At 44.4% G+C, this 22,373-nt stretch overlaps 1 protein-coding gene across 1 annotated transcript; it reads left to right on the top strand.

The window, feature by feature from the left end:
* The first annotated feature begins 283 nt into the window (after positions 1–283).
* On the top strand, positions 284–21,526 carry LOC139550422 (matrix metalloproteinase-14-like). Its single transcript, XM_071361308.1, has 11 exons — positions 284–414; positions 664–828; positions 15,965–16,113; positions 16,691–16,813; positions 17,066–17,373; positions 17,838–17,999; positions 18,183–18,349; positions 18,459–18,597; positions 18,740–18,890; positions 19,377–19,492; positions 19,645–21,526. Exons 2-11 carry the CDS (start codon positions 730–732, stop codon positions 20,007–20,009), a joined length of 1,779 nt encoding a protein of 592 aa, XP_071217409.1. The 5' UTR covers positions 284–414; positions 664–729; the 3' UTR covers positions 20,010–21,526.
* The last annotated feature ends 847 nt before the right edge of the window (positions 21,527–22,373 follow it).

Genomic DNA, 22,373 nt, shown 5'->3' with positions numbered 1-22,373 from the left:
TGTAGTAGCCTAAACCTATCGATGTTACATTGAGCTGGGTGAATGGAATATGAATGACAGTCATCCAATATGCTGTAATAAAAATAAGCCATGTTCATTAAAAAAATCGTCCTCCCTTATCAAAAACGTTACCGACAGCCACTGGCCTACAGAGGCTGATTGGGCACCATTTGCCCAACATCTCTGCGAAGGTCATCAGCTAAATTAACCATACCCCTTCATGCCAAGGCAGAAGGGAAAGCCCCATGTTGAAGTGGGAGGTTTTAGTAGTTTCCAGCAAAGGCCTCGAGAGGGACTCTCAAACTACCACATCTGCAGCTGTGTGAGAGAGGAATCAACATATCACAAGGAAAAGTTTGGGGATGATGCAAAGAACTAGATAAAACCTTCAGGACTGCGGACAAAGAGAAACAAGTAGGTCGATTATAGTTAGAGTGGAAATTGAGCGTTAAAACGTCGGGAGTTTGCACCTCTTTCTTTAATCAAGTTAATCCTCAGTTTATAAATACATCTGTTTTTTCTTTAGAAGCAAGCTACGTTGAATATGTATATTTTCGACATAGGATGCAAGTGATAATAATATTTTGACACGTTATTTTGCATTTGGAAGCATTTTTCCTATATGTGTACTCTAGTAGGCTCTTGAAATTTGTTGACAAATAGCTACTTGAAGAATCAGGCAAAAGTCATAGAGGGGAAAACAGGGCCTTTTTGGACGAGTGTCGTGGAATGGCACTCTGGATAGAGGCGTTTGCCCAACTGCTGTTTCTCGTGTTGGCATGGGACCCGAGCGCACAAGGAGCGGCACCACAAGATGTAAAACACGAGGTGAGTGGTCAAAGAACAAATAACAACGGGAGATGTTGCCTTATTGAAAATGTATGCATGCATGTATGACTGTCACTTTGGACAAAAGTTCTGCCAAATGGCATATATTATTATTATTAAATATATGCAACAAATATGCATTATTTAAACAATTTGCATTATGATGATTTAATCTGTTATAAAGCATTAGTCCCTACTGTTAAAAAAGTGGAAATAATTTCCCAAGTCTGGGATGCCAGACTGTAGGTAAAACTACGCTTGTGACTAGATGGAGTGCAGCTACGACCGGAAGTTACTTTTCGTAGTAGGTTAGGAGAGCATTTTAGCTAACCGTAACCCTTTTCCTAAACTTAATCTAATTATCCTAACCTGCTGCCTAAATTCTCATCACCTGTTACGAAAAAGTCACTTCCGATCGAAGTTGTATTTCACATATTCATAACCTAGCGGGACGGCTTACTTCCAATGTCATTTACACAAAATGTACAGTCATGAATTTCGATCTTAAAAATGTACAGATAAATATCATTTAGAATATTAAAATGGTTCTCTTTAGGCTTGGGTCGTGTAGGTAAAGACAAATATTGTGTTCTTATTTACTTGGTTTCAGATACATCAAACATTTGACAAATATAATTCCGTTTTAACTGTTCTGGGAAGAATTCTTTGGAAATATCTTGTCTGACATGTTTATTGTTACACCTCTTGTCCCACAAACTCCAGCCACCTATGTATAAGTATGGTAGGCAAGGAGATACATCGGAATATAATAGCATCCCTTTCATGATTGTACAATTTTAAAAGCTTAATAATAATAATAATATATATATATTAAAAGACGGCTTCGTACCGCAATCTTTGAGTGCGGTTGAGGATATCCAAGATTACAATAAAACTGGGTGGATGTGGAATTAATCTGACCCCAGCCAAAGGAAGCATGCCACAATGGTGATGGCTTGCATGACAACACTTAGAAATGCTGAGGCTGCAAAATAAGATGAGATGAGAAAAGAAAAAGACAAGAAGGCGGCAAATGGGAGAAATACCATGGTCTCTGTATTGCGGTCAGGTACAGAGGCACTTTCTGAAAGGAGAGAGGATTTAGAGTTGCGGTATAATTGCAGTATAGAATCCAAGTTCAAAGAGATGCAGAGATAATTGTTGACATCTGTCCTGAGTTAGGGTTGAACTGGGGGAGGGGAGTTTCACAGAGAGAAGGCTGCCTCTGAGGATATGATAGTCTGGTGTTCAGCAGTGGAGGAGGACTCGCCTGTTTCGACTACAGGAAGTTACCATGATGTTAAACCCTTACGCACTCCACCCTCTACTGACAGACATCTGCCATTTAGAACAATGCAGTCAGCTAGATCATGTCCCAGGAAGCTCTGACTTCATCACTGCCCTTTTGATGTTTTTAATCTGACTGCTGGCGCATTAACTGTAATCTTAGCGTAATGTCAGTGCCTGGATTGTATTTCCAGCTGTGCAAATGTAAAGAATAATTGAACTACATTGACCTAGATTAGACTGTCAATTTAGCAGAAAGCAGGCTACTAGGTCTCTCAGAGGGAACTGAAGCACTGATAGTGTTTGTTTGTCATTCAGACAGACTGCTTTTTGCTGCTTCTCCTTTAAATGCTTTGGGGTAAATCACCAACAAACTACTGGTAAAAATGAGTCCCTCAAACAGACTCTTACAGGAGTAATGCTTGGCCATCATATTGCACCAGAACACTCACTAGCTTACACATTAGGTATTGAGAGAGTGATAATACCCTAAATGAACGGTAAATCAAGATCAGCAGTTCTGTTTAATAGTCCGTTAGACTGGGTTCAAAGCAGCTGTGTGAAGACCATAGTACCAGTCATGGAAGGTAGGCAGGTGTGTCATATCCTGTGGCCTCAGGGAGAGATAGGAAGTGGGCATGGGATTTCCTCTTTGCTTGAATTAGCCTCACTGCAGCCTGACCATGACAACACATACAGTGACTGACACAGAGATGGGGGACGGAGGGGGGAGAAAGGGAGGAGTGTTAGTCAGTACAAAGAGGGAACCAGTCTGAAGGAAATGTGAATGAGTGGGAGATGACGGAATGTCAAAGGAAGGAGAGAGAGAAAAAGAGGGAAGGGGGTACTACCCACAGGAACCGAAAATAAGTCATTGTGATGATGCAATTTGGGAACAAAATGGTTTAGGTTTATGAATGATGTAATTAGGCAATACACAGTGTGACAGGATGTTACTCATAGGCCACATACACTTAGTAGACATCCGCAAGCAGCACTGCTGGGTGCTAACATGGCAACGAGTCTACATCCCAGTTTCCTGACCACACAACCTGACCAGGAAATACTCAGGGTCTTAGTTATAACCTTATCATAATGATAACGTAATTAAGTATATAAGACTGACCTTCTTGTTTTTGCTTTTGAGAAGAGGATTCTCTGTTATTAAGATATGCAGACAAATTGGCTAATGCTTAAATGACTTTGGCATCAGTGGGACGTTATAAAAATGTTACTTATTATACAGTTGAAGTCGGAAGTTTACATACAACTTAGCCAAATACATTTAAACTCAGTTTTTCACAGTTCCTGACATTTAATCCTCGTAAAAATTCCTGTCTTAGGTCAGTTAGGATCACCACTTTATTTGAAGAATGTGAAATGTCAGAATAATTGTATAGAGAATGATTTATTTCAGCTTTTCTTTCTTTCATCACATTCCCAGTGGGTCAGAAGTTTACATACACTCAATTAGTATTTGGTAGCATTGCCTTTAAATGGTTTACCTTGGGTCAAACGTTTCAGGTAGCCTTCCACAAGCTTCCCACAATAAGTTGGATGAATTTTGGCCCATTCCTCCTGACAGAGCTGGTGTAACGTAGGCCTCCTTGCTCGCACACGCTTTTTCAGTTCTGCCCACAAATGTTCTATAAGATTGAGGTCAGGGCTTTGTGATGGCCACTCCAATACCTTGACTTTGTTGTCCTTAAGCCATTTTGCCACAACTTTGGAAGTATGCTTGGGGTCATTGTCCATTTGGAAGACCCATTTGCAACCACGCATTAACTTCCTGACTGATGTCTTGAGATGTTGCTTCAATATATCCACATAATTTTCCATACTCATGATGCCATCTATTTTGTGAAGTGCACCAGTCCCTCCTTCAGCAAAGCACCCCCACAACATGTTCCGGCCACCCCCGTGCTTCACGGTTGGGATGGTGTTCTTCGGCTTGCAAGCCTCCCCCTTTTTCCTCCAAACATACGATGGTCATTATGGCCAAACAGTTCTATTTTTGTTTCATCAGACCAGAGGACATTTCTACAAAAAGTACGATCTTTGTTCCCATGTGCAGTTGCAAACCGTAGTCTGGCTTTTTTATGGCGGTTTTGGAGCAGTGGCTTCTTCCTTGCTGAGCAGCCTTTCAGGTTATGTCGACATAGGACTGGTTTTACTGTGGATATAGATACTTTTGTACCTGTTTCCTCCAGCATCTTCACAAGGTCCTTTGCTATTGTTCTGGGATTGATTTGCACTTTTCGCACCAAAGTAAGTTAATCTCTAGGAGACACAACATGTCTCCTTCCTGAGCAGTATGATGGCTGCATGGTCCCATGATGTTTATACTTGCGTGCTATTGTTTGTACAGATGAGCGTGGTACTTTCAGGTGTTTAGAAATTGCTCCCAAGGATGAACCAGACTTGTGGAGGTCTACAATTTTTTTTCTGAGGTCTTGGCTGATTTCTTTGGATTTTCCCATGATGTCAAGCAAGGAGGCACTGAGTTTGAAGTTAGGCCTTGAAATACATCCACAGGTTCACCTCCAATTGACTCAAATTATGTCAATTAGCCTATCAGAAGCTTCTAAGCCATGACATCATTTTCTGAATTTTCCAAGCTGTTTAAAGGCACAGTCAACTTAGTGTATGTAAAGTTCTGACTAGAGGTCAACCGATTATGATTTTTCAACGCCGATACCGATACCGATTATTGGAGGACCCAAAAAAGCCGATACCTTTTTTATTTGTAATAATGACAATTACAACAATACTGAATGAACACTTATTTTAACTTAATATAATACATCAATAAAATCAATTTAGCCTCAAATAAATAATGAAACATGTTCAATTTGGTTTAAATAATGCAAAAACAAAGTGTTGGAGAAGAAAGTAAAAGTGCAATATGTGCCATGTAAGAAAGCTAACGTTTAAATTCCTTGCTCAGAACATGAGAAGAGCTGCTGGCAAAACGCACAAAAGTGCTGTTTGAATGAATGCTTACGAGCCTGCTGGTGCCTACCATCGCTCAGTCAGACTGCTCTATCAAATCATAGACTTAATTATAGCATAATAATACACAGAAATACGAGCCTTAGGTCATTAATATGGTAGAATCCGGAAACTATCATCTCGAAAACAAAACGAAAACAAAGCGTTTATTCTTTCAGTGAAATACGGAACCGTTCCGTATTTTATCTAACGGGTGGCATCCATAAGTCTAAATATTCCTGTTACATTGCACAACCTTCAATGTTATGTCATAATTACGTAAAATTCAGGCAAATTAGTTCGCAATGAGCCAGGCGGCCCAAACTGCTGCATATACCCCGACTCTGCATGCAATGAACGCAAGAGAAGTGACACAATTTTACCTGGTTAATATTGCATGCTAACCTGGATTTCTTTTAGCTAAATATGCAGGTTTAAAAATATATACTTCTGTGTATTGATTTTAAGAAAGGCATTGATGTTTATGGTTAGGTACACGTTGGAGCAACAACAGTCCTTTTTCGCGAATGCGCACTAGAGCGTTGGACTAGTTAACCGTAAGGTTGCAAGATTGAATCCCTGAGCTGACAAGGTAAAAATCTGTCGTTCTGCCCCTGAACAAGGCAGTTAACCCACCGTTCCTAGGCCGTCATTGAAAATAAGAATGTGTTCTTAACTGTCTTGCCAAGTTAAATAAAGGTGTAAAAAAATAAAAATATTTTTTTTTAAAGAATCGGCAAAATCGGCGTCCAAAATTACCGATTTCCGATTGTTATGAAAACTTGAAATCTTCCTTTGGCCAATCGGCCATTCCGATTAATCGGTCGACCTCTACTTATGACCCACTGGAATTGTGATACAGTGAATTATAAGTGAAATAATCTGTCTGTAAACAATTGTTGGAAAAATTACTTGTGTCATGCACAAAGTAGATGTCCTAACTGACTTGCCAAAACTATAGTTTGTTTACAATAAATTTGTGGAGTGGTTGAAAAACGAGTTTTAATGATTCCAACCTAAGCGTATGTAAACTTCCGACTTCAACTGTATATATAATGACAATATATGCCATTTAGCAGACACTTTTATCATAAGCAACTTAGTCATTTTACATATTGGGGGTGGTGGGAATTGAAACCACTACCACTGACGTTACAAGTGCCATGCTCTATCAACTGAGCTGCTTTTTTTGCTCAGTCTTGTTGATGCTGGCTAGAGGACTGTTTGCATAGACAGCTGGAATCCAATACACACTATGTGCATGTAGAGACGAGTCAGAGGTCAGGGAGGTTTATCAGTAACATCCACACAGAAGATTTATGATGATAATGTTGTAACACCACCCAGACACATTTATGTTTATTGACTCTTATGATATACACTACCTGACCAAAAGTATGTGGACACCTGCTCGTTGAACATCTCATTACAAAATCATGGGCATTAATATGGAGTTGGTCTGGCTTGCAGTCGGCGTTCCAATTCATCCCAAAGGTGTTCGATGGGGTTCCGGTCTGTGCTAGAATGTCATTGTGTGCTGTATCGTTAAGATCTCCCTTCACTTGAACTAAGTGGTCTAGCTCGAACCATGAAAAACACCCCCAGACCATTATTCCTCATCCACCAAACTTTACAGTTGGGGCAGGTAGCGTTCTCCTGGCATCCGCCAAACCCAGATTCGTCTGTCAGATTGCCAGATGGTGAAGCGTGATTCATCACTCCAGAGATCGCGTTTCCACTGCTCCAGAGTCCAATGTGGTGAGCTTTATACCACTTCAGCCGACGCTTGGCATTGCGCATGGTGATCTTAGGCTTGTGTGCGGCTGCTCGATCATGGAAACACATTTCATGAAGCTCCTGACAAACAGTTCTTGTGCTAACGTTGCTTCCAGAGGCAGTTTGGAAATCGGTAGTGAGTGTTGTAACCGAGGACAGATTATTTTTTACGCGCTACGCACTTCAGCACTCGGCAGTCCCGTTCTGTGAGCTTGTGTGGCCTACCACTTCGCAGCTGAGCCGTTGTTGCTCCTAGATGTTTGCACTTCACAATAACAGCACTTTCAGTTGACTGGGGCTGCTCTAGCAGAGCAGAAATTTGACAAACTGACTTGTTGGAAAGGTGGCATCCTATGACGGTGCCATCCTATGACGGTGCCACATAAAAATTCACTGAGCTCTTCAGTAAGGCCATTCTACTGCCAATGTTTGTCTATGGAGATTGCATGGCTGTGTGCTCGATATTATACACCTGTCAGCAATGGGTGTGGCTGAAATAGCCGAATCCACTAATTTGAAGGGGTGTCCACATATTTTGGCCATGTAGTGTATGTGTATGTGTGTGTTGTGATTTGTAATACTGTGTGCTGAGGCTCCTAAGCCAAGTGTCTTGTATGGGCCAGATCATTGTGTATCTAGCTATGAGCTATGAGGCTTCTTTCTCATGCTCTGTTGTTGTGTTTGTTGGTAGTCATTGTGACACACTAAGTGGATCAGTAATCTGGAGAACCGAGCCAAATTTCATGTAAATCTTTTTAAGGTCAGGGAAGTCATATCCTTACCTCTAAAAAGCCTAGGCCTATTCATTTGTTACTTTGTTCATGTAAAATGTCTATATACTAGGTCTGACTCACTCAACTAACTAAAGCAAATAAAGGGTCCACTATAACTGCCCACTGCCCACTCACTCTAGGCTTCAGTGATCAAAACGACTAGAGTTAGGAGTAGCATACCCTTATTGAAGAACACTTAAAGACTGTTCTTTGTGGACCCACCAATGGGACCATGGATGGGATGAGTGGGACTCACTAGGCTTATGGTTGAAACAAGTATTCAGTGTTGATCAATAGCTCTCGCTCATACATCCATTTTAAATACAGTCTAACAACAACACACACTATGAAAGACCTAGATAGAAGACTAGAATGAAAGGTATAGTGGCCTCAGAAAGAGCAGCTGTGGCCTTATAACAAGCATAGAATTGAATCTTGTCCTGAAACAATCTATTCCTCTAAGGCATGTCCTCACACCTCCATTATATTTCTATTATCATAATCCATTAATTACATGCTTCACCATCCCCTCTTTTTCATGATGAAAGACTTCTTTCACATATTAAGTCTTAACACAGAGAGCAGGGTCTCCCCGAGAGAGATTAGTCCCCTCGATTCAAAGCACGCCCACGCGTCTAGAGAATTTTGAGTAATCAATATGACAGATAGTGACACATTCAATACCACCTTGCACACTCTTGCCTGCATCTTGCTGATCTAGGGTGTAATCATTAGTCCAACAGTTGCAAATGAGAAATGCTGGTATGTTTATCCCTGTTTTGTTCTGTTTGCTTCCGTTTAAGAAAAACGTTTTTCAACAGAATTGGCGGAATGAATACACCCGCATGATCACTTTGCTCGTTGTATATATAATTCCTTCTCGCAACTATCTATGCGCGCTCCTCCTCTCCCCTTTGCTTGTGGACTTCAGCGCAGAACAGATCAGCTGTCTGTGACCAGGCGAGAAAACCTTTCCAAGCCAAACCTTCATATCATGACCGCTGACCGCTACACACATCCTACAGCATTGTCACGTCATAGTCTAGACTCTAGAGCGTCATAGTCTAGAACTACTAGAACTAACGCGTTATTAAACCCGCTACAATCATGCAGTTCAGTCAATGCAGTTTAGCTGTTACACCAGCGGGCCACTGTCGTAATCAATTAATAAAGCCAAAAGCTTACCTTGACTTGGAAAAGTTCTAGTTTTGGATAGTCATAGTCAGTTATTAACTAACATAGCATCCCTCTCTGTTTGAGCCGGGTGTTTGAGTAGGCTAAACTAGCTAGCTGCATTTGCTAGCTAAGTGAATGTTGAAAAAAATACAACCAAATATAGCTCTCTCTCTCTGAAAAAAAAGAATACTTTGAAATATAGTTAGCTCTCTCTCTCTCTTGCTTCTCCTTCCTTTTTAAATAAATACATTTGTTCAAAACTGTTCAACTGTTGTCTTTTTCTCTCTTTAAGTCAACTACTGTCCATATTTTATGCACTGCAGTGCTAGCTTGCTGTAGCTTATGCTATCAGTAGATTAATTCTCTGATCCTTTGATTGGGTGGACAACATGTCAGTTCATGCTGCAAGAACTCTGATAGGTTGGAGGACGTCCTCCGGATGTTCAAATCAAATTTTATTGGTCACATACACATATTTAGCAGATGTTATTGGTCACATACACATATTTAGCAGATGTTTTTGGTCACATACACATATTTAGCAGATGTTATTGGTCACATACACATATTTAGCAGATGTTATTGGTCACATACACATATTTAGCAGATGTTATTGGTCACATTGTCACGCCCTGACCTTAGTATTCTTTGTTTTCTGTATTATTTTGGTTAGGTCAGGGGGGTGGTATGTGTGTTTTTGTCTTGTCTAGGGGGTTTTGTATGTCTAGGTGTGTGTGTTTAGTCTAAACATATGTAGGTCTATGGTGGCGGCGATACTACGAGGAGAAATACAGGAGAATAGAGGAACAGCGAAGTTATGAAGGTACACGGCTAGCACGGAAGCCCGAGAGGCAGCCCCAATATTTTTTTGGGGGGGGGGAACACGAGGAGATTGGCTAAGTCAGGTAGGAGACCTGAGCCAACTCCTCGTGCTTACCGTGGGGAGTGTGTTACTGTTATGCGGTGGAGCGCACGGTGTCTCCAGTGCGCCATTCTAGCCCGTTGCGCTCTATCCCAGCTCCTCGCATTGGCCGGGCTAGAATGGGCATCCAACCAGCAAGGAGGGTGCCGGCTCAGCGATCCTGGTCTCCAGTGTACCTCCTTGGACCAGGATAACCTGCGCCGGTTTTACGTACTGTGTCTCCGGTGAGTCTGCACAGCCCAGTGCGTCCTGTGCCATCCAGCCAGGACGGGTTGTGTCAGCTCTACACTCTACACAGCTCTAGACCTCCAGTACGCCTCCAAGGTCCCGTGTATCCTGTTCCTCCTCCCTGCACTCTTCCTGAGGTGCGTGTCCTCAGCCCGGTACCACCAGTTCCGGCACCACGCACCAGGTCTTCAGTGCGCCTCCAGAGTCCAGTACGTCCTGTTTCTCCTCCCCGCACTCGCCCTGAGGTGCGTGTTCTCAGCCCGGTACCACCAGTTCCGGCACCACGCACCAGGCCTACAGTGCGCCTCCAGGGTCCAGTATGCCCTGTTCCTCCTCCCCGCACTCGCCCCGAGGTGCGTGTACTCAGCCCGGTACCACCAGTTCCGGCACCACGCACCAGGCCTACAGTGCGTCTCGCCTGTCCGGAGCTGCCTGAGGCGCCCCTCAGTCCAGTGGTGCCCTTTATTAGGGTCCCCAGTCCTAGGTCGGCGGCGAGGGTCGCCGCGCCAAAGGCGCCACCAAAGTGGACCAAGACTGAGGTGGAGCGGGGTCCACGTCCCGCACCCGAGCCGCCTCCGTGAAGAAGGCCCACCCGGACCCTCCCCTTTAGAATCAGGTTATTGCGGCCGTAGTCCGCACCTTTGGGGGGGGGGTACTGTCACGCCCTGACCTTAGTATTCTTTGTTTTCTGTATTATTTTGGTTAGGTCAGGGTGTGACGAGGGTGGTATGTGTGTTTTTGTCTTGTCTAGGGGGTTTTGTATGTCTAGATGTGTGTGTTTAGTCTAGACATATGTAGGTCTATGGTGGCCTGGATTGGTTCCCAATCAGAGGCAGCTGTTTATCGTTGTCTCTGATTGGGGATCCTATTTAGGTTGCCATTTTCCAGTTTGGTTTGTGGGTTATTGTCTATGTTGATGTTGCATGTCTGCACTCCGTGTTTATAGCGGTCACGTTCGTTTTGTTATTTTGTATTGTTTGTTAGTGTTCTTCGTGTTCAGTCGTCTTCTATTAAAATATGTATTCACATCACGTGCGCTTTGGTCTCCTCACTACAACGAACGTGACACACATACTGTCACGCTCTGACCATAGTTTGCGTTGTATGTTTGTATGTTTTGTTTGGTCAGGGTGTGATATGAGTGGGCATTCTATGTTGTATGTCTAGTTTGTCTGTTTCTATGTGTTTGGCCTGATATGGTTCTCAATCAGAGGCAGGTGTTAGTCGTTGTCTCTGATTGGGAGCCATATTTAGGTAGCCTGTTTTGTCTTTGTGGGTTGTGGGTGATTGTTCCTGTTCCTGTGTTCCTGTGTTCCTGTGTTTGTGTTCACTATACGGGACTGTTACGTTTTCGTTCGTTTGTCGGTTTATTGTTTTTGTTCATTGTTTAAGTATTCTTATTAAAATGAATACCCACCACGCTGCATCTTGGTCCTCCTCTCTTTCGCCCGATGAAGAACGTTACAGAATCACCCACCACCAAAGGACCAAGCAGCGTGGTAAGGAGCAGCGCTATCTGGAGGAGGTGACAACATGGGACGAGATAGAAAGGTGGTCGGTCGACCCAGGGAGAGTGCCGGAGCCCGCCTGGGATTCTTTGGAGCAGTGCGAGGAGGGATACCGGCGAATGGAGTTGGCACGGCGATCAAGGAAGTCCGAGAGGCAGCCCCAAAAATGTATTGGGGGGGGGGCACACGGGGCGTGTGGCTAAGTCAGGTAGGAGACCTGAGCCAACTCCCCGTGCTTACCGTGGAGAGAGAGGGTCCGGGCAGGCACCGTGTTATGCGGAGATGCGCATGGTGTTTCCAGTACGTGTGCATAGCCCGGTGCGGTACATAGCAGCGCCTCGTATCGGCCGGGCTAGAGTGGGCATCGAGCCAGGTGCCATGAAGCCGGCTCTATGCATCTGGTCTCCAGTGCCTATTCCACCTCGCCGCACTGGCATGGCTACGGGGAGCATTCAGCCAGGTAGGGTTGGGTAGGCTCGGTGCTCGAGACCTGCAGTGCGCCTCCACGGTCCGGTCTATCCGGTGCCTCCTCCACGTACCAGGCCTCCAGTTCCAGCACCACGCACCAGGCCTACAGTGCGCCTCCAGGGTCCAGTATGCCCTGTTCCTCCTCCCCGCACTCGCCCTGAGGTGCGTGTTCCCAGCCCGGTACCACCAGTTCCGGCACCACGCACCAGGCCTACAGTGCGCCTAGGCAGGCCTGAGCCGCCCTCCTGTCCAGCGCCGCCTGAGCCGTCCGTCTGTCCTGAGCCGCCTGAGCCGCCCGTCTGTCCTGAGCCGCCTGAGCCGCCCGTCTGTCCTGAGCCGCCTTAGCCGCCCGTCTGTCCTGAGTCACCTGAGCCGCCCGTCTGTCCTGAGCCGCCTGAACCGCCCTTCAGTCAGGAGCCGCCTGAGCCGCCCTTCAGTCCAGAGGCGCCTGAGCCGCCCTTCAGTCCAGAGGCGCCTGAGCCGCCCTTCAGTCCAGAGGCGCCTGAGCCGCCCTTCAGTCCAGAGTCGCCTGAGCCGCCCTTCAGTCCAGAGGCGCCTGAGCTGCCCTTCAGTCCAGAGGCGCCTGAGCTGCCCTTCAGTCCGGAGCTGCCCTTCAGTCCGGAGCTGCCCTTCAGTCCGGAGCTGCCCCTCAGTCCGGAGCTGCCTTTCAGTCCGGAGCTGCCCTTCAGTCCGGAGCTGCCTTTCAGTCCGGAGCAGCCCCTCAGTCCGGAGCTGCCCTTCAGTCCGGAGCTGCCCTTCAGTCCGGAGCTGCCCTTCAGTCCGGAGCTGCCCTTCAGTCCGGAGCTGTCCCTCAGTCCGGAGCTGCCCCTCAGTCCGGAGCTGCCCCTAATTCCGGAGGCGCCCCTCAGTCCAGTGGGGCCCTTTATTAGGGTTCCCAGTCCAAGGTCGGCGGCGAGGGTCGCCGCTCTAAAGAGGCCACTGAAGCGGGCAATGACTATGGTGGAGTGGGGTCCACGTCCCGCGCCATAGCCGCCAACGCGGACAGATGCCCACCCAGACCCTCCCCTATAGGTTTTAGGTTTTGCGGCCGGAGTCCGCACCTTGGGGGGGGGGGGGGGGGGGGGGTACTGTCACGCCCTGACCATAGTTTGCGTTGTATGTTTCTATGTTTTGTTTGGTCAGGGTGTGATATGAGTGGGCATTCTATGTTGTATGTCTAGTTTCTATGTGTTTGGCCTGATATGGTTCTCAATCAGAGGCAGGTGTTAGTCGTTGTCTCTGATTGGGAGCCATATTTAGGTAGCCTGTTTTGTCTTTGTGGGTTGTGGGTGATTGTTCCTGTTCCTGTTCCTGTGTTTGTGTTCACTATACGAGACTGTTACGTTTTCGTTCGTTTGTCGGTTTATTGTTTTTGTTCGTTGTTTAAGTATTCTTATTAAAATGAATACTCACCACGCTGCATCTTGGTCCTCCTCTCTTTCGCCCGACGAAGAACGTTACACATACACATATTTAGCAGATGTTATTGCGGGTGTAGCAAAATGCTTGTGGTCCTAGCTCCAACAGTGCAGTAGTATCTAACGATTCACAATAATACACAAATCTAAAAGTAAAATAATGGAATAAAGAAATATATAAATATTAGGACGAGCAATGTCGGAGTGGCATTGACTAGCATACAGTAGAATACAGTATATACATATGAAATTAGTAAAGCAGTATGTAAACATTATTAAAGTGACTAGTGTTCCATTATTCAAGTTTCCAGAGATTCCATCTCTATGTTTATAGGGCAGCAGCCTCTAAGGTGCAGGGTTGAGTAGCCGGGTGGTAGCCGGCTAGTGATTGCTATTTAACAGTCTGGTGGCCTTGAGATAGAAGCTCTTTTTCAGTCTTTTGGTCCCAGCTTTGATGCACCTGTACTGACCTCGCCTTCTGGATGGTAGCGGGGCGAACAGGCCGTGGCTCGTGTGGTTGATGTCCTTGATGATCTTTTTGGCCTTTCTGTGACATCGGGTGCTGTAGTTGTCCTTGAGGGCAGGCAGTGTGCCCCCGGTGATGCGTTGGGCAGACTGTACCACCCTCTGGAGAGCCCTGCGGTTGCGGGCGGTGCAGCTGCTGTACCAGGCGGTGCAGTTGCCATACCAGGCAGTGATACAACCCGACAGGATGCTCTCAATTGTGCATCTGTAAAAGTTTCTGAGGGTCTTAGGGGCCAAGCCGAATTTCAGCTTGTCAAGTTGTCATAATTACTGTGTAAGTCTATGGAAGGTGGTGAGAACCATGAGCCTTTTAGGTTTTGTATTGAAGTTGATGTACCCAGAGGAGGACGGAAGCTAGCTGTCCTCCGGCTATACCATGGTGCTACCCTACAGAGTGTTGTTGAGGCTACTGTAGACCTTCATTGCAAAACAGTGTGTTTTAATAAATTATTTGGTGATGTGAATATATTTTGTATTGTTCTAGAAATGAGAACTTGTTTAATGTTTCACAATTTTTATTTATATGAAATTCACCGATGAGGATGGTCCTCCCCTTCCTCCACTGAGGAGCCTCCACTAGTATAATGAAACTGCTGACATTTTACTGTTGATAGAGATAATGCTGAAATGGCATCATTACTAGTTAATTAAAAGTGTTGTTGTGTTCTTTATGTTCCTGGAACATGGACACCAACCTACCAGGCAGTTACATACACTATAGTAACGATGTACTGACTGTGCACAGGGTGTGGTTGTTCACAATGATTTACCCTCAGGCCTTTGGGTTTTCCATATTAGAAAAGAGAGGGAGAGGGGAAGGAGGAGTGGGGAGAGAAGAGGACAGAGAGACGGGTAGGGGGGAGAGGTTTTGACTTTGCGGTTTGGATGGGATCATAGAGAAATTCCCAGTAAAATGATTGACTGACTGACTGTGCTGTTTCAATAGAGACTGACATTAATGCAACTGAAGAGGTTAGTCTACTTTTGTGAAGAACTAAATAGTTGAAGGTCAAACATACAATCAAACAAATTATATTTAGAGTTGTGAAAACCACTTCCTGGCTGTGTGCTAGCTTATTGACAATGTTCAAGTCAGGATGTGTTCGGTAAAGAATATCAGAGAAGTATCAGCTTTCACTACCTCCAACTCCTGTTTGGGGGGGAGAGAAAGGGTAGAGCTGAAACTGTGTGGGAGAGGTTTGGGACCCAGCCACTGGTTCTGCTCCAAATAGAGAGAGGGAGGCACCAGAGTTTAATACGTTTCCAGGGGAAAGTAAGGTCAGATATATAATCATTCGGCACCTTCTCTAGTTTAGCCAGACACTGTAATCTTACAAGGAGAAGCCTGGAAAGCGAGGCCACCCTAGACCTATAGGGATGTAGGGATATACTGCAGAGGCCAGACTGGAATAAAAATCTCTGCTCAAACAATTATGACATATTTGGAGCATGGTCTCGATCAAAAACTATACCGCTGTAGTCCAATAGAGACCATGTTTGCCATGTACACACAAACACAATGAAAAAGCCACCAGAGTACTAAAGTTCGTAATGTACAATGTGGAAATATTTTTACCAACAGAGTGTTTTCAGTTTCACCGTTCAGTTTTTGTCTACCAGGATTTTGAATTTTCCCTACAAGGGCTTTAGTGAAATCTGAGCTGTCTTTGTAGGTGCCATTTTGTCCTGGTTTGGTTTCAGTACATCAGCTTTGGTCAAATTGACCAGAGTCCCATTGGGCTGGCTGGACACAGTCACTGAAGAGTAGTGTTGATGTTTGAATACTTTTATACTTACCCATTGGAATGACCAGCACCTGTTTGTGGACATTGTGCATCTCCTGCAAGCCAAAACATATGAAAACCTAAATTAGAGCTTATTCGTTCTTTATGTCATTGTGAAATGTATATCAACACCAGAGCCCACTCTGTCTTATTTGAAGACATTCAACAGATGTTGAATGAGCATCCATATACTATACATACAGTATTCTGATTTATTCATAGTATATTAATTCTTCACCCATTTAAAACATGTTGTAACAGTACAACCTCCATGTTTCAGGTGTGGTTGCAGCAATATGGCTACCTGCCGCCAGGTGACCTGCGGACACATGCTGCCCGCTCCCCTTACTCCATCACCACGGCCATCACAGCCATGCAGAGATTCTACGGCCTGACCATCACCGGCTCTATCGACAATAAGACTTTAGAGTGAGTCCCTTTCATGCTAAACTGTTGCAGGTTCAGTACCATATTACCCTATTTGTAGGAGTTTTTTTCTGGTCAGGTCATGTGGCAAGGAAAACGCATGGTCTTACCTGTGTGAACTCACTGATTCAAAGTTAAATTAATCAATGACCTGTTGTAATGATCCTCTTCCTGTGAATAACTGGACCAAAGCGCAGCGTGAGACGTGTTCATGATATTTTATTAAAATCAGAACATTAGAACAAAAAATAACAAAGAGGAAAACGAACAGTTCTGTAAGGAAACTAACAATACAGAAAACAACTACCCACAAACCACAGGTGGGAAAAGGCTACCTAAGTATGGTTCTCAATCAGAGACAACGATAGACAGCTGCCTCTGATTGAGAACCACACCCGGCCAAACACACAGAAATAAAAAACATAGAACACAAAACATAGAATAGCCACCCCAACTCACGCCCTGACCAAACCAAAATAGAGACATAAAAAGGATCTCTAAGGTCAGGGCGTGAAACCTGTTTCCAAGATAGAGATCCTACTGAGCATTGTGTGACCGGTCCCTGAATTGTGTTTGCCAGGGCGATGAAGCGGCCGCGCTGTGGAGTTCCAGACAAGTTTGGCACTGTGCTGAAGAGCAACCTGAGAAAGAAGCGCTATGCTATCCAGGGCCTGAAATGGGACAAGACCGATCTCACCTATTGGTAGGTTAGCCCTCCAACTCTAAGTGCATGTGTAGGGTAAAAATGAAAAGAACACCCACAACCCATATGGTGAAGTCATGTCAAGTCATACTGTAAATTCTCCTCACCTCAACCAGATTTTCAGAAATTCCCCAGTGACTTAATATGCCAGTAAAGTGTATCAGCGTTTCCTCTCTTATTCCCCCTCTGTCTCCATCTTCCTCCTTTCACAAACTGTTCTCTCTAACGGCACCCCCTCTCTCCCTCTCTCAGTATACAGAACTACACCCCTAAGGTGGGGGAGTATGAGACCAATGAGGCTATCAGGAAGGCCTTCAAGGTGTGGGAGAATGTGACCCCTCTACGCTTCAGGGAGATCCCCTACAGTCACATACGGGACAAGGTGGTGGACATGGCAGACATCATGCTCTTCTTCGGTGAGGGTTTCCATGGCGATGCCAGTCCCTTCGATGGCGAGGGGGGCTTCTTGGCACACGCCTACTTCCCCGGTAACGGCATAGGGGGAGACACTCACTTTGACTCTGCAGAGCCCTGGACGGTCGGCAACAGTGATCTGTCAGGTGAGTGACCTTGAGTGTTTGGAAGAGGAACGTTATGACGAGAAATTCATGTTTGATTCCCGATGTCAGGAAAACCAGTTTAACCTGTTGGGAGTTACCATGCTCCCCGGGCAGTTGTGAGCAGCAGGTCATAAAGCACACCATCAACAGGCCCCAACGTGTTTGTGTTTTGAACTTATCTCCAGGGCGTGTTTGTGTGGGGAAAATGAATGATCTACAGATTTTTTTAGTTTTTAGTTTTTGATGGTGAGAGAGAGGCCTGCTATTTAAAACCATATAAATAGGGTGTCAATACTTTAGATGTTTCTAGTCAGTTACATTTGAATAGTGCTTTTGCTATACATGCTTAAGCTATTGTTATACAAGATTGAATTTCATGGGACAATTTAATGTGATGGTGATGACATGGTTCCTTCTTTCTCAGATACTGTGTTATGGTATTGACATGGTTCTGTTGGTCTTAGGCAATGATGTGTTCCTGGTGTCGGTACATGAGCTGGGTCATGCTCTTGGCCTGGAGCACTCCAACGACCCCTCTGCAATCATGGCTCCATTCTACCAGTGGATGGACACCGAGAACTTCCAGCTGCCTGAAGATGACCTCAGGGGAATACAGCAAATCTATGGTGAGCAAAGGCTAAGAGAAAATGTATTATCATTCATTATCATTACTGTTAGTGGTTCTACTGTATCTAGGCTGTAACTAGGGCCCAGAGTTCATTTTTATCAGATCACAAAAAAGGGCCTATGTAATGATAGTAGTAGAGGATTACATTGACCATTTATTTCTATATCCCGCTACCCTGCAGGGGGTAGATCAGGTGGTGGCCCTCGCCCTCCTCCACCTACCCCACGCTCCCCTCACCACCCACCCAAACCCACTCACACCCCATACAACCCTGGCTTTGGTCCTGACATCTGTGAGGGTCACTTTGACACCATCGCCATCCTCCGAGGAGAAATGTTTGTGTTCAAGGTACTTCATTACAGATATGTATAGCTGAAATCAGCTTTGTTGTTGTGTGTATATACATGTATATTTAGTTTGTAGAGGTATTGACCCTGTCTCTCTCTCTCTCCTTCAGGATAAGTGGTTCTGGAGAGTCCGTAACAACGCGGTTCTGGATGGGTACCCAATGCCAATAGGCCATTTCTGGAGGGGCCTGCCGGCAAACATCAATGCTGCTTATGAAAGGGATGATGGCAATTTTGTATTTTTCAAAGGTAAATTTGACTTTACTCTGTTAACATTACAACCTCTGTTAAGGCTCTGTTACAATATTTACGTAGCCTACTATTCCCAATAAATTAGATATCATTACTGAGGAAAACCACTCATTCAGATTCTCTCTCTCACTCTGTGTAGAAGACAGGCACTGGGTTTTCAAGGAGTCTCTTCTGGAGGATGGCTACCCCAAGCCTCTGAAGGAGATTGGAAGTGGTCTACCCAAAGACAAAATAGACGCTGCTCTCTTCTACACCCCCACCGGCAAGACATACTTCTTCAGAGGACACAAGTCAGTCTTTTTGCATCTGATTGTCTCTGTGTCTTTGTTTAGGTCAACATTACATGACAGAGTGGAGTGGAGCGTACAAGACTAAAGAACATTGAAAACATCATATTTCTCTGTCATGAATTGCTCTATTTGTCCATAAGATGATAGCAAATTTCCCAAATAAGTGCCTCTGACTTTTGAGATGGAGAACTAAAACCAGCGATGTGAAACACAGAAATGCTACAATGATACTATTCACTGAATATCAGTTATCCGGCTGAACTCAAGAGGCCAAGCTAAGAGAACCAAAACGTCTGTCTCCGGCAGGTTTTGTCTTTCAGTGGCTCACCTAGCCTACATCTCATAACCCAGAGCACACCAGCTGAGTAACCACATCTTTGGAAGAATAATAGGCCTGTAGCTGTGAGGTCAGCACAGACCAGAGGTTTGGAGATATGTGGATGCACTGACGTTGAACTGAAACATGTCTATCTCTCCCCATGTTAGGTACTATCGATACAATGAGGACTCACGCTCTGTGGACCCTGAATACCCCAAACCCCTCAGTGTGTGGCAGGGCGTCCCAGACAATATTAAAGCTGGCATCATGAGCAGAGACCAAGGTAACCATCCTGTGTGTTTTTGTGAACGTGCGTGTGGGTGCATGCATGCGTGTAGTGGGTCTTTTTTCTGTTTTAATCTAGAGAAAAAAAAGTTAGCCCAACTCTGGATTTATTTTGTTCATCTTTATCTCCACACTGTATTTGTCTCTCAGAACACACCTACTTCTACAAAGCCAATAAGTATTGGAAGTTCAACAACCAGAAGCTTCGTGTTGAGCCTGGATACCCCAAGTCTGCTCTTAAGGACTGGATGGGCTGTCCAGAGGAGGACCCCAAGACCGACGGAGGGAGAGGGGGTGGAGGACAAGACCGGGAAGACAGAAAGGAGGATAGAGACGAGACGGAGGTGATCATCATCGAGGAGGAGGGAGGATCTGGCGTGGTGGCGGCGGTGGTGGTTCCCCTCATGCTGCTGGGGTGTGTGATCCTCACTCTGGGGGCACTGCTGTTCTTCCGCAGGTACGGCACCCCACGCCGTCTACTCTACTGTCAACGCTCACTACTGGACAAGGTGTAGAGGGGAGGAGAGGGAGAGAGAAGGAACGAGAGGAGGTTGAAGAGTTGAGAGGGACTGTATAGGAGAGAAAAGAGCAAACAGAGGGAAATGCGAGTGGAGATGAGGGAGAAATATGAGAGAACTAAAGTCAAAGGGATCTGTAGACTGTGAGCGAAGGTTAGCCAGAGCAAGATATATTTGTTAGCTGTAGCTTAGATATTCCTTACCGGGGCCAACTTAAATATGGAATAGATTCCTTTTGCTCTTTCACTCCCACTCTATTCCTCTATTTCTGCCCCCTCTTCTGTTCTCTCATTGTGGTTGTTGACGCCAGCTCATCGCTGTTTGTTTAGCATTTTTAAATTTCGTTTTTCAGTTGTTTTTCAGTCATCAGTGTTTGTGTCCTGGTAAATTTCAGCTTTATTTGAACATAATTATGTTCAGTGCCTCCATCCATCCATTCCAGCACCTATTGTGTTAAAGAATACAACCAGCGTCATGTGATGTTCTGCTCCATGTTAGTAGAGTATGCTAGATTCTGTCAAAGCCATTCACCTATTAAGTGTTGCCTCATATACAGTATCTCAGTTATATCACATGAACTATGAACGGTCTGAAGAGAGAGGGGATAAACACTGAGTTTACCAAACATTAGGAACAATTTCCTAATATTGAGTTGCACCCTCCCCCTTTTGCCCTCAGAACAGCCTCAATTCGTCGGGGAATAGACTCTACAAGGTGTCGAAAGCGTTCCACAGGGATGCTGGCCCATGTTGACTCCAATGCTTCCCACAGTTGTGCCAATTTGTCTGGATGTCATTTGGGAGGAGGACCATCCTTGATACACACAGGAAACTGTTGAGCGTTAAAAAAAACAGCATTGTTGCAGTTCTTGACACAAACCGGTGTGCCTGGCACCTACTATGGAGTTGGGGGGCCAGACCCTGGTTTCTACACAATGAGAACAGTCTTTACAGCAGATACTGTTTGCTGTGAATTATTAGTATCTTTCATATGAATCTTAACCTTGTGACCCATTCTATACATCTGTGATTTGTCATGAACATCCAGAAGGATGGACTTTTCTATCAAATGCTGTGGCTTAGTCCTGCTGGTTGGGCTCTCATTGAATCACCTACGTGGGGCTCGTTGACAAGCTCCATTACTGCAATAATTAAATAATAAAGTTTACTTGTTTTGAAGAAATGTAAAAGTCTCTCCTGATTAGAATAATTCCACGACAGTCCTTAATATTCTTTAATGTCATGCAGTGTTTTAATGATTATTATAATAATTATTATTATTATCAATGATGTTGTCATTATTATTATGTCTAGTACTATTGTTTTTTGTTCTCCATGTATAGAATGTGTTTGTGTACATTGTCATTAAATGTCCTGCTGGACAGGGAACTACGTTTTGAAAGTAGCCTTAAATGTATATTTGATTTGGGGGAAAGGGAATGGGATGGGGATATTATTTTGTGAAACTTGATTGTTTTTCCATCTCAATGCAATAAATAGAAGATATGAAAATGACTCCTTTTTGTCATTGCACTTGTTTACAGTTCTCAAATCATGGTGCTGTTTTTATTTTTCAGGGACACAAAGGTTAACTAGTATTTAGAACAATAATAATGATATTCATTTTTATAATTATAATAATTAATAACTACTGTATTTAAAGTATTTGAATAAGATTGTGCCTGTCTTTTTCACAATACAGTTTTTTCCAACTGCTTACACACAAAATCTTTTCATGTCACACGATTTTTGAAACCTCTCACTCAAAGTGCAAAACTACACACCAAATATCCAAAACCATAAGCTATTTCTCAGCCTTTGACTCAGTTGTCAATTGCAAAAAACACTTTTTTCAAAACACTACACACAATTCTCTATCTAAACACAAAAATGTAACAGGAAGTGACTTGCTTTCCTTTTCCAAACACTTTTCCTTTTCCAATCAAAATGCTACACTTATTACCAGGTCACACACACTCCTCACATGTGCAAACACTAATAGCTTAACTGATCACTAACCAATCACTGCTTTACTGTAGTATAGGCCTATAAATAGGTCAAAGGTCAGATTACCTGTTTTGAACAATGGATGCCAACAATGGACAGAGAGCAAGAGGAGTAGGAGGGAGAGGAAGAGGAAGAAGAGGACAAGGGCAAAGGCAAAGAAGAGAAGGAAGGAGAGCCATCTCTGATGAGATTAGGGCAACACTTGTTGATCATGTGATCAACCACGGTTTGACCATGAGAGAGGCTGGACTGAGAGTCCAGCCCAACTTGAGTCGATTTACAGTGGCGTCCATAATTCGTACCTTCAGAAATGAGAACAGGTATGCAACTATCTAATGACTATTTTAGCATTACA

This window comes from Salvelinus alpinus, chromosome 23 (assembly GCF_045679555.1).
Source record: "Salvelinus alpinus chromosome 23, SLU_Salpinus.1, whole genome shotgun sequence".
In the NCBI taxonomy this organism is placed as follows: Eukaryota; Metazoa; Chordata; class Actinopteri; order Salmoniformes; family Salmonidae; genus Salvelinus; species Salvelinus alpinus.
The sequence above is the reverse complement of the archived record's forward strand: the minus strand, read 5'-3'. Positions and strand labels throughout refer to the sequence as shown.

Excerpts from the sequence above, each read along its gene's own strand:
- LOC139550422 (XM_071361308.1), top strand. The coding sequence starts at position 730 with ATGGCACTCTGGATAGAGGCGTTTGCCCAACTGCTGTTTCTCGTGTTG. Across the intron at positions 829-15,964 it reads CACAAGATGTAAAACACGAG|GTGTGGTTGCAGCAATATGG; the intron begins GTGAGTGGTCAA and ends TCCATGTTTCAG. Across the intron at positions 18,598-18,739 it reads CAATTTTGTATTTTTCAAAG|AAGACAGGCACTGGGTTTTC; the intron begins GTAAATTTGACT and ends CACTCTGTGTAG.